Here is a 16,329-nt window from a genome sequence, read left to right on the forward strand (position 1 = left end):
TAATCCGGGACGACACATTTCCCACATGCATTAAGCCCTGTTTTCCCAGAATGAGGTTCATTAGATAAGTTTATTTTTGTAAAACAAGTAACAAACTTATTTCTTTGCACGAAATGAATGCTCATCCCAGAAACCTTCTCTTTATTTGGATTTTTTTTAAACTATGGGACCAATTTTTGAACATATTCTTGCAGGGGATGACTGCTCTTCACTGGGCATGCAGAAAAGGTCATCTGGACGCTGGGAAACTGCTCATTGAGTACAGAACATTTCCCAATCACATGGAGTTCACAGAGGATAGGTGCATACATACAGAAGATGAACATAATTAAATCAACGTTCTGACTGAACTTTTTCTCAATATTTAAGATAAGATAGACCATCATTGTCAATTTGGTCTAACTGTATCCCTTAGTTTCAGGAGGAAATTTTTGCTTACTCGTATGATGAAGATTTGATATTGTTTGTGAGCTGCGGGACATATTCAAAAGTCAGATGAGTGGATACAGAAATGTTATCTCCTGATTAGAGCATATTAATGATAATTATCATGATAACCGGTCCATATCCATATTTGTTACCTTTCATTTCAGGTACACCCCACTAGACTATGCACTGATGGGTGAACATAATGAGGTGGCTCAGTTTCTCCTTGAGCAGGGATTTCTTTCCAACACAGGTACATAGGGGACAGAATAGGGGTCCATCACAGGTAAATAGGGGTGTAAAACGCAGTCCTTCCCATGTACATAAGGGCTTAAAGAGTGGTCAAAAAAGGGGGTCCATATTATGTAAATAGGGTTTGAAAAAGGGGTCTATGACAGGTAAATAGGGGTTTTAAAAAGGGGTCCAAAAAGGGGTTCAACACAGGTAAATAGGGGTTTGAATAAGGGGTCTTAAAGGGGCCCTTCACATGTAAAAAGGGGTGGAAAAGGAGGTCCAAAAAGGGGTTTATTACAGTTAATAAGGGTTGGAAAAAGGGGTCCTTCACAGGTGAATAGGGTTGAAAAAAGAGGGTCCAAACCAGGAAAATAGGGGTGAAAAAAGGGGGTACAACAAGGGGTTCCATCTTAGGTAAAAATAGGTGGAAAAGGGGTCCAAAAAAGGGGGTCAATCACAGGTAAATATAGATGAAGCAGAGAGCTCTCTCCATCACAGGTACAGAAGGTTGAAACAATGTGTTGTATTAAATATGGCATACTCTGTGGCCTTTTCAACATTTAGGGAAAAGGACCGAGACTATGAAATTGGAATTTGAGCCTCACAGTTCTTAACACTTAACACTTATCAATTGGGATATTTATCTAACTTTTTTCAATTTCTTTTTCATACTTCATACTTTCATACTTTGAAAGCACAGATCTGATTGTTTGATTGCTAGGCTTCCAGAAGGTGCCATAAAGGTCGACCTCAGATGGTTATGCAAGGCTTATGTTGTAATTTGATCAGGGATGAAAAATTATTTCATAAGGAGAATTTTTTAGAACATTTTTGTAAAACAAGATGCCCTTCACTTAGAATACAAGAGTGTTGATTTCTTACAACTCCAAACATATGATTGGTAAACTGAAACGTTAAATGACACCAAATATATTGGTCATATGTTAATTGTGTAAGGACAAGGTCGAAAACTGATATGAAATATATACAGTTATTGACAAGATGGTCATAAAATATTATCTGATAATGACTGATAAAATGTCATATTAACGGTGCAACAGCCAGAGCCAATTGTGTGTCCTGTATTTGTACATTGTCAATATTTTGCCCGTTAATCAATTAAGAGGCCACATATCTGAATGTTTATCTTGATAATATCTAAGCCAAGCATCAATTTGGGTCATGAGTGTCCAAAAACAAGGTTGAATGTTTCAGAAAAAATACTTATTTACCAGTCTAGTAAAAAACTTGTTAACCAGTCTAGAAATAAACTTGTTAACCAGTTTAAAATAACCGTGTTAACCAGTCTAGAAAACAACTTGTTTACAAGTCTAGAAAAAGTTTTTTTACCAGTCTAGAAAACACCTTGTTAACCAGTCTAGAAAAATCTTGTTAACCAGTCTAGAAAAAAATCTTTTAAAACAGTCTAGAAACCATATTTAGGACTCAATCTTCATTAAACCTGGTCAGTGGTTGATGCCAGGTTTGGATCTGGATCTAGTGGGTCAAATAAATTACTTTGTGTATTTTATACAATCATGCAGTTTTCATTAAACCTTTGTGAGGGCTAAAAATCTTTTTCGAAAAAAAATCAAAGGGATGCAATTGCAATTTTTAAGAATTATGATTGTTTACAATGGTATACATATGCCTATTTTTCTGCTGATTGAAAAGTTAAAAATAATTATTTTATAAATAAAAGCCTTTTTCATAAGCATGTACAGGCGAACATGAGATTTTGATTTCGTAAGTATTCTAATTTTTTTTGTAAGTGCGAGTATAGATTTCATAAGGGTAAGTTAGGGTTTCTATTCACATTTCATCCTGGAAATCTTCAGTCCCGACGACTTGCAATGAGATGATGTAATTTGTCGAGGTATTGCAGGCATTTTACAGTTTAACTTGTTTAAATGTTTTTTCTCTGTTCACCAGGTAACCAGGTTGCTGCCTTGAAAAACCAGCCTTAATACATGTACCTGTAGTGGCATCCCAGATAAGCATGTGCAGTTTGTACAAGCTAATCAATGATTACACTTTCCGTTTTTATGGTATTTATGGTAAGATCACACAGGCTGTAGATTGAACAGTAAAGGGTTCATACTCATAATTTTAAGCAGTACAACAAAAAATCACATTCAGCTTCTTGTTCATACAATTGGAGGACCCATAATTAGGTTCTTATTTTCCTAAATGTGCTGAGCATTGTTGGCGTGCATTCTATATTGCGTCCTCAATATAGTAGCAAAATTATTCGACATTCTTTGTCATAAAACAAGCCAGAATTAGTCCAACTTCCTCTTAAATACCCTCATTTAATCACAACACATTATTTTAACAATTTCATTTATTTAAAACATATACTATTTTAGATAAAGTTCATTTTAACGCCGTGATCATAACAAAACATCATTGCAGTTTTTAAATTCAGTGTTTTGCTTTAAGGTTGGGGACTACATGAGACTTTTAAAGTTTGCGGGAAACCGTTATCAACTGCCGGTAAAAAGATGGCCGTAACATAGTGTCCGTTGGTTCGCGTCAAGCTCTTTCTTACATACTAAATGACCTATGCTTGAAAACTATTTGGCTTGGAATGCATTTTAAGAAAATGTATGGTTATGGGGGTCTCTACGCGCAAAAGATTGTATTTAATTTGTGTTTAAGTTATTGCTTATACATTGTTTGTTAAGGAAATATTTTAGTATAGTGTGCCCTCAACAGTTATAATTGCAATCTTGATACTTCTTCATGATACATCGGGTTGATCCGTAAGGTTGATTTATGCACCCAAAGTCCTCTCTTCCCGTTGACGTTGAAATCTCAACAGTAAAAGCTGATGATAATGTGAAGGAAAGATTGCAGTGTCAATTTTTTATTTATTAATGGATCAGACAAAAGTCCAATCTTATCTAATGGAAAAAAAAACTCTTGATTTTTATTTTTATTTTACAGTTTCTTCGTAGTTCGTGATTTCAAATACCTTGTTAAAGTTAATGATGTTATCATCGCATTGTTCATAATTCGTTATTTACAGTCTGAGGTAGGATTTGACTTTCCAATCTTGCTGTGTGAAAATTGAATAATAATTATCGACACAATCGTTATAAAATTTTCTAAACCGAATGATGTGAATTTTGGTTTTATTTCAGAATACATTAGGCTTGAAACCAATGAGTACACATACATATAACACACAATGCAGTCAACAGTGGTCAATGACATACAGGCATATACATATATGTTTTTGCAATATAAATTTAGAATTAACAATACCGGGTCAAAGGAATTTGGTACTCTAAAGACATGATACATATGGCGGTCACTACACACGACTATTAATATACATAAAAGGTTGCTACTGAAATATTTTTTGTAATTTTAAGTGGCCCATCAAAATCTTCCAATTTAACATAGCTACCGTCATAAATACCATCGGATCTGAACACAACTAGTTGTTGAAGGTACAAAATGCGTGCAACCACAGCATTTACTAGTTACCACGTAAATAACTACCCAGACACACGAACGAACAGCACAAGGTCCGCTGCCGTAAAATTATACATGGAAAAATTGAAAAATAATAATTAAACATCCGTTTAATGGTCGTAAAACATCAACTTAATTACTACATCCATACAACCGTTCCAACGGAATACGTCATTAACTGGCACGTGGCAATAATGATTTCCTTAACAATCAATGTTTAATCGTACAAAGTGGTAATACACACGAGCACAGAAAATCTGATTGTCGGATTATAAGAACGCACATGTTCTTAGCAAATATATATATATATATATATATTTCGTATATAATTCATGTACAATAGTTCTATGTCAATCGTATTCATCCAACCGTACACCGCCATGATATAACTGAAAACGGCGAAAACCTCAACTTAACACACACAATTCAAACAGTCTAGAAAAAAAAGATGTTTAACTTGTTAATCAATTCAACAATGTTTATAGCAAAAGCATGTCATATACGTGTATATTCCTATCATACTAAAGTATTTGAAAAATATCAACTAATCCAATGTACATCATTAAAAAAAAGATTTTGATTTTCCAAATCTCTCAGATGTATCAATCAAAAACATTAATTTCACATTTGAGACAACAATGCCTTGAGACGTATTACGGCAGAGGTCAAATGATCGCTTGTTGACGTTGACACGTATTAGAAGAACAAAAATGTCGTTTGGTGATCTTTGATTGTGCTGGGCCATAGTTCAGGAATTGGTGGAATCATACAAATTCAAAGAACAACGCCTTGCCAGTTAACCGTTTTAATCGTAGTAGACGTTACGACCAAAAAGTTGGTAAAAGACTGAAAATACACAGAAAACAGGTTTAGAATGACGTAGACTTATTAAAATACTTTTATGACTAGTGATATTACAATACAATATCTATTTTAACGTGTACCAGTAGTTTAAAGAACATATAAACCTAACACAAGTACGAATAGGTTTGAGTACGAATCTTGAAAATGGTAAATTTTACTATGAAATATTCAAGAAGAAACTCTGAACTTATGCAAAATGAACATTATTACCAATATGACTAAATTAACAATATAAACACAATATCCTTACACTGTGTGGACTAAAGAAAGCCATGAAATTACAAGAAAATAAATGTACGGGATGCCCGACCAGACGTTTCCGGTTCAATACTAGGTTACATTATACTATTATTAAAGCATCGATACAAAAACCGACACGGCTCGGGGTTGAATCGAAAACAGAAATAAATGGAACAGTCGTTCCAGAACACTCCCCGTCCGATGACAATAATTTGGAATCGCTATCAAAAATAAAACACGAAAAAATAAAAATCCTGAATTTCACATAAAAATTATGGTACAACCTTTGGAATAAATACGGTAACAATTGACAATAGCAAATACGGTACTAACTGATAATAGTAAATATGGTATTGAATTGAAACATCAAAAGAGAAAATTTTGATATGACCCAATTTACCTTTTGTTTACAAGAACAAATATGGTATTCACTTAAAATGGTAAATACGGTATCGAATTCTTTGAAAAATGAAAAAAAAAACTAACCATTGCTTAATGACAAATCAAAATTGTTTCTTCTTATAAGCAAAGTGATGACTATTTCTAACAACACTACACCAGACTAAATTACACAATTACAATTCTCAAAATATCCTGATGCCTTAGCTTTAATTGCTGTAAAGATGTATTCTTAATGTATCTTTGTATTATATACATTGAACTTCTTGTGCATAGAACATCATTATGCATAAAATGAAGAAAATTACATTCATCTTTAAAAACAGTTACAAAATGAAGACATATTTTGAAATGTGAAAAGGCATGAACCATAGATGCTTTCATTGTTACATCTGAAAAATAATCTTTCACCCTGAAGTGAGTAATCTTACATGAAAGTAGACATTTAGTATTAAAACTAACAAGTACATAACGCATTGAACTAGTGTATACTCAATACATAATAGCACAACCTTTCAAATGAAATGCATATGACCATTTTTAAGTATTCAATATCATATATAAGTCTTACATTAATACTGCATTTAACCAATGCCATTCAAAATTATCTTTAGCCAAGTAAAGATAATGTCTTTTAAGTCTTAAAACATTGTGAATAAAATTACACACATTCATTTACCCAAAACAATGAGCTATCAATTTCAAAAATTAATGGCACAATATCAAAGAAATGTTCAACATACATCTATGTACACACAATGACTGTGACATCATATCAATCTATAACAGCCTATATAGATTTCAACAGTTATTCAATGAAAACACTAGTAAGTCACCATTTACTGTGTTTCTAATATCTCACAAGCAATACCATCTCAACAATGGGTCTTACAAGGAAACTCTGTTTTCCTTCGGCATTTATGATACACAATTCAACTTTGCGAATCTTTCCGTCTGTGCTTGGAAAGATTTTGTTCACCCGTCCCTTGGGCCAACAATTGCGGGGTACGTCGTAATCTCTCAGGAGGACTATGTCATTGACCTTTAAGGGACTTTGATCATGATGCCATTAAGGCCTTGTTTGCAGGGATTGGAGAAACTCTTTTCTCCACCTTAACCAAAATTGGTTTGCAAGATACTGGACCCTTTTCCATTGGTCTTTGTACAGGTCCTTAAGGGACATTTCATCAACTGGTTGTTGGTCAAGATCAAGTTTCATGGTGAGAAGTGCAGATGGACTCAAAACTTCAGGACACTCTGGGTCAGGGGATACAGGTACTATGGGGCGATAATTGATTATTGCGCTAACCTCTGCCATCAGTGTGGCTAGGACATCATGGGTAAGGGTATGAGTGTTTGACAGCATGGATTCTAATATGCGTCTGGAAACCCCTATCATTCTTTCCCATATACCCCCCATATGTGAACTGTGGGGGGAATTGAACACCCAAACACTATTTGTTTTTGCAATGAAGTCTTTAGTGTCTCCGTCTTCTACATTAATCACATCTACTCCAATGTGGTCTGTAGCACCTACAAAGTTTGTACCACGATCTGAACGATACATCTTAACTGGGCCTCGAATGGCGATCAAGCGTCTAAGAGCATTTATGAATGCTGATGATGACATTTCATCGACTACCTCTATGTGAACTGCACGTACAGAGAGACAAGTGAAAAGCACTGCCCAACGTTTAGCGCTCGCCTGTGAGCTTCTAGTCTTACGCGATACAACTTGCCAAGGGCCAAAACAGTCTACACCTACATATGAAAAAGGTGCGTTTTGCTGTTACCTGTCTGAGGGTAAGTCTGACATCTTTTGTTTCTCAAAGCTACCCCTAAGCTTCTTACAAGTCACACAATTGAAAAGGAGAGAGGAAATGGCACGTTTACCTCCAACAATCCAATAACCTGCCTGCCTTACTGCACCTTCAGTGAATAAGCGCCCTTGGTGCTGAACGGATTCATGGTAGTGACGTATGAGCAACTTAGTGACATGGTGTTTTGCGGCTAAGATTATGGGGTGTTTCTCTTCTATTGGAAAGTCACCCTGACGCAGGCGTCCACCAACTCGCAGCAATCCTACATCATCCAGAAATGGATCCAATGCAACCAGAGTACTACTACTACCTACAGGGCTCTGTGAGGAAAGAGCATCAACTTCTGCTTTGAAGCAATCATACTGAACTTCTCGGAGCACAACCTCAGTAGCTCTAGACTTACTCTCTGGGGAACTAGAGATGGAACATCTATGCCAACCTCTCTGACTACAACACTTCTTGAAAGACGAAACAACATGCACTAGAACACTTAGAGCAAGCAGTAATCTACTCCAAGATGAGAAGCGCTCAAAACGGTCTGTTTCCAAGCGAGCATTGCTACCAACAGACGTTTTCATGGTAACAACATCTGTGCGAACTTCAACATCTAATTGTGGGTTTAGAAGTGGAAAAAACTCATTCGACATTGGGGTTTCCTGAGTGCAAAGGAAAGTTGGACCTGACAACCACAAGCCATCCTGCAATTCTTTGGGACTGGCTCCTCTAGTACCGATGTCTGCAGGGTTTTTGTCTGTTGCTACATACCTCCATTGCTTTGGAGAACTTACACGTCTGATCTTTTGAACTCTATTACTGACGTAAGTATGGAACCTACGGGTTTGGTTTCCTATGTAACCTAGCACTACTCTGCTGTCTGTATAGAAATGAGTATCGGCGATATTGACACCAAGATTCTCAGAAACTAAAGTGTACAGCTCTGTGGCCAAAACAGCAGCGCAAAGTTCCAAACGAGGAATAGTATGACCTTTAGCTGGGACGACCTTAGCTTTACCCATCACAAAACTGGCCTTTTTTTACCAGCACTGGAACACCCTACCACATACACTACTGCTGCTATTGCCTTTTCTGACGAATCTGAGAATACATGAAGTTCAGGATTGGACATTTCTGAAAGTGACACATTGAACAGACTTCTACTGACTTTCACACACTCCAAATCTGCTAAACTGCCTAGCCAATTGTACCACTTGGCCTCAAATTCTGTGGTCAGAGGTAAATCCCATTCTATACCGCTAGCGATTACATCTCTTAAAATCAGCCTGCCATTGATCAAAATTGGCGACAAAAAGCCGATAGGATCAAACACACTATGAATGCTTGAAAGAAGGCCTCTCTTCGTGACGGGTCTATCTTGAATATGACAATCGAACAGGAAGTAGTCCTTATTCAAGTCCCACTGAAGTCCTAAACTACGCTGAGTAGGTAAACTCTCAAGATCAAAGTCCAGACGGCTCAAGTTTGTTGACAAATCTTCCCGAGACAACCCTTTCATAACGTCTGGGACGTTTGAAGATATCTTATGAAGCCGAATTCCCTTCCCTGCTAGTGAAGCTTGGGTACGTTCAATCAAACTCCTGGCTTCTGAAACCGTAGGACAAGAAGTAAGACCATCATCCACATAAAAGTCTCTCCGAACAAACTCTTTGACATCTTCGTCAGAATTCTTAACTGATTTCTGCAGACCATAATTTGCTATGGCTGGAGATGGGCTTTTCCCAAACACGTGTTTACACATGCGATACTCAACTAGAGATTTTGAGGGGTCATTATCTTCATACCATAGAAACCGAAGGTAATCTCTGTCACACTCTTTGACACCGAAGCAGTAAAACATTTGCTCTACATCAACTGAAACTGCTACCTGTTCCCTACGAAACCTTAGTAAGACACCAAGCAGACTATTTGCTAGGTCTGGACCCTGGAGCAACACAGAATTGAGCGACACACCATTATACTGACAAGCTGAGTCGAAGACAACACGAATTTTATCAACCTTTTTGGGATGGTAGACTCCAAAGATAGGTAGGTACCAACACTCAGCATCATCTGCTAGCTTAAAAGCAAGTTCTGCATGACCACTAGAAAGCAGGTTACCCATAAAGTCTACAAAATGCTGTCTCTTAACAGGGTTCTTGTTCAGACTATTTTGGAGGGATTTGGCTCTTTGAAAAGCTTGGGCTTTATTGTTGGGAAGCTTGGGTCGTGGTGACTTAAATGGAAGTGGGGCGGACCATTTACTGTCGGAACCTAGTGTGAATTCACTGTCCATAATGGACAGAAACTCACGGTCTTCAATGGACAATGACGCTTTCTCATCACGGACAGAAGATGCGAACACAAAATCATAAGTCATACAATCTAACTCATGAACATTGTTACATGGCATAAACAGTGAATATCTACCATTATCAATGATATACATGCTTGAACAGTTATTTTGATCAACATTGTCATTTTCACATTTTTCAGACACAACATATTTACTCGAACATGGTGGCAAGATAGAGGCTCTCCCATCACCTACAATGTAGGCTTTATTTTCATTTACATTGTTTGTAATATGCGAACTACCGAGACAAGTCTCGCCCACAATAACCCAGCCCAATGGAAGTTTATGAGCATATGGCATATTTGATGCCCCAATCTTCTGATCCATCACATGGTGTGCTTCTATAAGGTCTCTTCCAATCAGAAGGTTGACAGTACATGAGGGATCGACTGGTGGGATGTGTGGCGCTAGATCGTTCAGGTGGGAGTACGCCAGGGCGACTTCTGGCGTAGGAATCTCATCTCTGTTGTTAGGCACTTCACACTCGAGCATTGATGGCATATCATATGAAACACTATTTCATTAACACTTGTTACAACTAGATCAGTGGCTTTTCTGCCATTTTTCACTTCAATGCCGTTACATGTATTAACTGAGTATTCAACAACATCACCCTTGACATTCAATTCATCGAAAAGTGTAGGTGAAGCCAACGATCTATTTGATTGATCATCGATCAATGCGTACGTTTGCATTTTCAGTCCTGTCTGTTTGCTAGAAATTTCCACCAAAACTATTTTAGCACACGACTTCCCGACAAAGCCAGGGGTACCGCAAACTTGAGTGCATGAACTGTTCACGGATGGAGAATTTGATACACCTTGGGGAGCAGGTACTCTATTCCGCTGCTGAGGCTCCCCGCCATACTTTGACGACACTGCTGGAGTAAAGTGCATGGCCGTGTGGTGGTTGTTGCCACACTCACTGCATTTCAATTCTTTATGACATGAGCCATGGAAATCATCAAGACACTTGAAACACAGAAAGTTGTCTTTCAATAACTTCTTTCGATCAATGTAACTTTTCCTTTTAAAGTCCCTACATGACGCTAACATGTGAGAGTTGGAGTTGTGCAATGGACACTTGAATTTTGCTTGCCTACTTGGTGTGTAAGTTTTTTGATTTGTGTCAACATTCAGTTTGTTCACTCTGACACCCAGGGATCGCTTCTGGGCCTGAGGTGTGGCTATGCTAGTTGTCATTTCATACACAAAGCTAGGATCATTCTTCATCCTGCATTGCAAGTTCAGAAATTCCACAAAGAATGAAAATGGTGGGTACGGCACACTGTGCCTGATTTTGTACTCTGAAGCTTTAACCGTCCACCGCTCTTGTAGATGTATGGGAAGCTTGGCCACGATGGGAGAAACACCATACGACGTGTCATAGAAAGAAAACATGTCTTTGTACTTGGGGTTATCTTTCAGAAAGTTAATTTCTGACACACAATCATACAACTTATAAAGTGCTTTTGAATCTTTAGGATTAAGTCTAGGAAAAGCCTGCAGCCTTTGCCTTAAAGCAATTTCAACTCTTTCTGCTGCTCCATATCTCTCATCTAGACGATCCCAAATTCGTGATCTTGCAGATTCAGCACTGCCAACACATGACGCGCGAATACTAGATGCCTGTCTGGAGGACTCTGGACCTAGCCACTTAATCATCAAGTCTAATTCCTCAAATGCTGTCACGTCAAGCTCACTTGTTACAGTTCTGAAACTTGTCTTCCACATCAGATAGTTTTCACACTTTTCGTCATACCGGTATAACCTGTTCAGTAGAAGTTCCTTTTTAAGCAAGTATTTACTGAAGTCATTTATGCTTTCGACTAAGAGTGATGGTTGCTCTGTTGTAGGTGGTGGTGGTGCAAACTCAGGCGGAATAAGAAATGAACTATCATCATGGATTAAAGTTTGTTTTTCTGACTGTACATTTTGTACCTTTAAAATGTTTTGCTGTTCTGACACTTTAGAAGAATTTTCTAAAAAAGTTGCAACCTTTTCCTGAGATGATGGAGAATGACAGGAAAGTTTCGAAAGTACCGACTTATTACCAATAGAATGCACACTTCCTTCGAAAGTTTCTGCCTTTACTATGGCAATTGCTTCTTCTTCCTTCGTTTTCAGTAGCTGCAGCTCCGTTTGCAAATCCGCTTTCCTCCTTTCAGCAACAGCTCTTCTAATTGCCTCATTTTCTTCAAATTCAGCTTTCTCTCTCTTTAATTGAGCTTCCTTCTCAGCGAATAGCGCTTTCGTCTTAGCCGCCTCTGCTTCAGCCTGCAGCTTGACTGATATTACGGATGAATGAGCTGATATCCGAGAACTACCAGATGCAACTGAAGACACTTCTGTTTCATTATCCTCAATTTCTTGTATGGATTCATTAAGTTTACACAAGAATTCTTGTACATTAAATTCTATAGAAGAAATTTTCTTCTTGAGTGAAATGTTCTCAATGTTACTTTCTACTGTACATGTTCTTGACAAATAATTTGAAAAATCACTAGCATTTGCCTCTTATACTTTCTTCTTAGTTAGAAAGTCCCGTTCCACTGCTTTAAGACGTTTAACATCACCCTTCGGTATATCAATTAGAGTAATAGATTCAATTTCATCAAAAAGTGGATTAACAGTGTTTTTGAACTTTTGAACATTTTCTTCGTAAATTTCCATCGCTGGTTGCGTAAACTTTTTGATACGTGAACTAGTTCTTGTGGTCATATTTTATGGCGGTTGTATAGTTCTTATACAGTTCTTTTACTGTGCTGGGCCATAGTTCAGGAATTGGTGGAATCATACAAATTCAAAGAACAACGCCTTGCCAGTTAACCGTTTTAATCGTAGTAGACGTTACGACCAAAAAGTTGGTAAAAGACTGAAAATACACAGAAAACAGGTTTAGAATGACGTAGACTTATTAAAATACTTTTATGACTAGTGATATTACAATACAATATCTATTTTAACGTGTACCAGTAGTTTAAAGAACATATAAACCTAACACAAGTACGAATAGGTTTGAGTACGAATCTTGAAAATGGTAAACTTTACTGTGAAATATTCAAGAAGAAACTCTGAACTTATGCAAAATGAACATTATTACCAATATGACTAAATTAACAATATAAACACAATATCCTTACACTGTGTGGACTAAAGAAAGCCATGAAATTACAAGAAAATAAATGTGCGGGATGCCCGACCAGACGTTTCCGGTTCAATACTAGGTTACATTATACTATTATTAAAGCATCGATACAAAAACCGACACGGCTCGGGGATGAATCGAAAACAGAAATAAATGGAACAGTCGTTCCAGAACATTGATCATGACAGAGGTTAATTTTTCATGAGGTGGTCTTTGGTCAGCACAAACAAAAATCCACTCGGTCCTTTGGTGACCTTGACCTCACAAGCACGCGTCGAGTAATGACGTAATATCCACATAAAACGCTTGTCAAGATGATATATCTCTAACGCGCATTACAAAAAGACGAGATTTAGTTGATGTTTTTTGTTTAATTTCATCATCCCTCAAACAGTTGCAGTTCTTATACTTCGGTAAGCTTACGACCATTTAGTAATTAACCTAGAATAACATTTAAGCGTATTCTCGTTTGCCTACTTTAATTGCAGTGTAATTTGATGTATGATATTACAAGGTTATATAGTATTTACACATAAATGTTGTATGAATAAATCTGTTAGGTGAGGGTGTCCTTAAACCGGTTTAAACCCCCTTGCTTAGTTTCATAAGGTGGTGTTAGTATCTATCCTGTGTTATGTCCTGTGTCTACGTGCTGATCAAAATGATTTACAGCTGATGCAACTGACGTTTCAATTTACTTATTGATTGTCCCTTTACGTTTTCCAACCCTTTACATCGTTCCACATATGCCTGAATGGACAGGAATTATAAAATGCAGAAACGCATTTATGTTCGTTGAGACCGCCTGAATTCCGACGAATTAATTTCCACAAGATATCATAAAATACGTAAAACTTTCGTTAACGCGTGTTCTTATAAAGGAGCCCTAGTCCGCGCATGCCTCTAAATTGGACATGACTTCCATTTAAACCAATTAACTTATTCCATGTTTGTTTTCATGCAGTTAAACGATTCATTTCTTTTATAATTTCTAGTGGTGTCAAACAAGTTATATAATTATATTTGTTGTCAATTTTACTTTTTAATTATTCTGTCTGTGTCTGTCATGTAAATGCCCATTAAACGTTTGTTTTCACAGAACTTTGCACGTGTCCCCCCTCGTTAAACAATTATGTACGTTCGTATTCTGCCATTATATATTTAGCAAATCTGACTTCAATTTCAATGCAGAAATGTCATGTGTTGTATCAGCATTAAATATCACCGTGTAATTCATTTTGAAATTTGAACGCATTTTAGTAAATGAGAACACTTTCATTTTGAATTATTAATAGTAGTTTGTATTTTTATTAACAAGTTTTCACATTTTAACTAGATGCGCAATTGAATGCATATTACATTTTTTTTATTAAAACTTGCCTTTGTAATGCGTTTTATGACGTCAATTCTATTAAATGCGATTGTCTATTTTTTAATAATTTAAATATGGAAATGCGCTTCAATGAAGAATTACATCCTGTTTGCGATGGAAGATGTTTTGATAAGCTTTACATAAATGTTTGCAATTTTTACTACAATGCTTTTCACGTCAAAACCTTTTGTTCTGTGTACTGTTTTGTTATTGGCAATTTAAACATCGGTAGATCCATCATATCTTCCATAATTCTTTTTTAAACCACTACAATTGCTACTCTTAACGTATGTATGTACATCGGTCTAATATCAAGCTCTTCATTTGTACATAGTTATCTCTTCAACTAATGGGGGAAAGTAGCGAGTACAATCAAATAGAAATGAATCGCGCCGAGGAAAACGGGTTTTCATGCATGTGCGTAAAGTGCCGTCCCGGATTAGCCTGTGTATTTCGCACAGGCTATTCTGGGACGACACTTTCCGCTTTTATGGAATTTTTCGTCTAAAGGAGGTCTCTTTTTCCCAGAGCACACATGAATTGTGATTTCACATACATATTGTTAAAGTGCTCGTATGTCATACATCTAGGCGTATACATTTTCTCTATTGTGATCTCACATCCGGTATAGTAGTTGCAAAACTATCGAACATGCAGACATGATTTACATATTAACATTAGATTCAAACAAAGTTTAGCCAAGTATTTTTATTGACATGTTGACTTTGAAAGTTACCGATTCTGCGAACGTGAACTCGTGTTCAAATACCTTTCTGTTCGAGATGTTACATGATTCTTGCATTATACTAATGACAAAACGGTCATAGCTTACAACGGACCGCTTCTATCGTCTTGGCCCTGAAGTCCCATTAGTAATATTGCACCGATCGTTATTAGCGATAATGAGCGTTCTATTTCATATTCCGATAATCATTTTCCAAATGGACCATCATTACATGTGTCTTTATCAGCCATGCCGTTATGTTCGCACCAGTTTCCTTTCGACCCACTTAATGTTTTAAGAGTGTCCTCTTTGCCGTGCGTTCATCTGAGCGTAAACAACTGATTGCTTTTTGATGAGCGTTAACATAAATTGATCTTTTAAAAGTGATTGGAACTTTAAGAGGTGTTTGCCTTGTTTTTCATTTTGATCGAGTTATTGTAATGAAATACGCTTTAAGTGTCTCAAAGTTGGGTAACATTCTTTGAATATAAGCGCACTGTTTGGTATGCGTTGGTAGAAATGTCGACAGTGTATGCTAGTTTCTCATATATTGATGACGGTGATTTCAGCTGTGATGTACACTGGATCAGTGTACACTTCTAATCAAATTAAGCAACGTAATGATACAACAAATTCTGCACGATATGTTAATAACAGATTATTTGAGTGACCTTGTCGTAAAAAAATAAGACAAGCACATCTTTGAGCTGGCGACATTAGTATCGCAAATACAAGAACGCCATGATCTTATTGCACTAAATCACCATATCAATGATTTGCAGTGAAGTTTAAACAATAAAACAACGGATATAAGTCTCCGACAGAAACACAGAAGCATTGACGATATAAAATGCCATCGGCTTGTTTACAGTGCTATTCATCGGAGAGCTACACTTTGCAAAGAATAAGAGCTAAGTAAACAGTAAAAAGAAAATATATAGAAAATCAATAATATAATGTTTTGATACTGAAAGTTCACCACAATCGTTCACATTTAATTTATTTGTTATCGAAATAGTAAAATGTGTCCTGTATTGTTGCTTGGGAGGGGCTACTGTGACACATGCAGTGAATTGGATTATAACCATCAGGGGCAAAAAAATATTGATGAAAAAGATCAATTAAATTGCTCTTTTGTCACACTAATAATATGATAACGTCAGCGACTCACGGATAATTGTTTTTTATGAATCGTATTGTTTATTGGCGGTGGTTTTAATAAAGAAAGAAATAGATATTTCATCGCTAAGCTTGGAGTGTTCAAGAGAAT

General features: G+C 36.7%; 2 protein-coding genes across 2 annotated transcripts in view; one reads left to right on the plus strand and one right to left on the minus strand.

Annotated features, from left to right (window-relative positions):
• The window catches only part of LOC127849000 (inversin-like), a 166,473-nt gene that overhangs the window by 106,688 nt on the left and 43,456 nt on the right, over positions 1-16,329 (plus strand). The window lies entirely within an intron of this gene.
• On the minus strand, positions 7,777-9,840 carry LOC127849001 (uncharacterized). The gene is made up of 2 exons (XM_052381727.1): positions 8,531-9,840; positions 7,777-7,924 (listed from the first exon to the last, which is right to left on the minus strand). The coding sequence occupies exons 1-2, from the start codon at positions 9,838-9,840 to the stop codon at positions 7,777-7,779; spliced, it is 1,458 nt and encodes a 485-aa protein (XP_052237687.1).

This window comes from Dreissena polymorpha, chromosome 10 (genome assembly GCF_020536995.1).
Source record: "Dreissena polymorpha isolate Duluth1 chromosome 10, UMN_Dpol_1.0, whole genome shotgun sequence".
Classification (NCBI taxonomy): Eukaryota; Metazoa; Mollusca; class Bivalvia; order Myida; family Dreissenidae; genus Dreissena; species Dreissena polymorpha.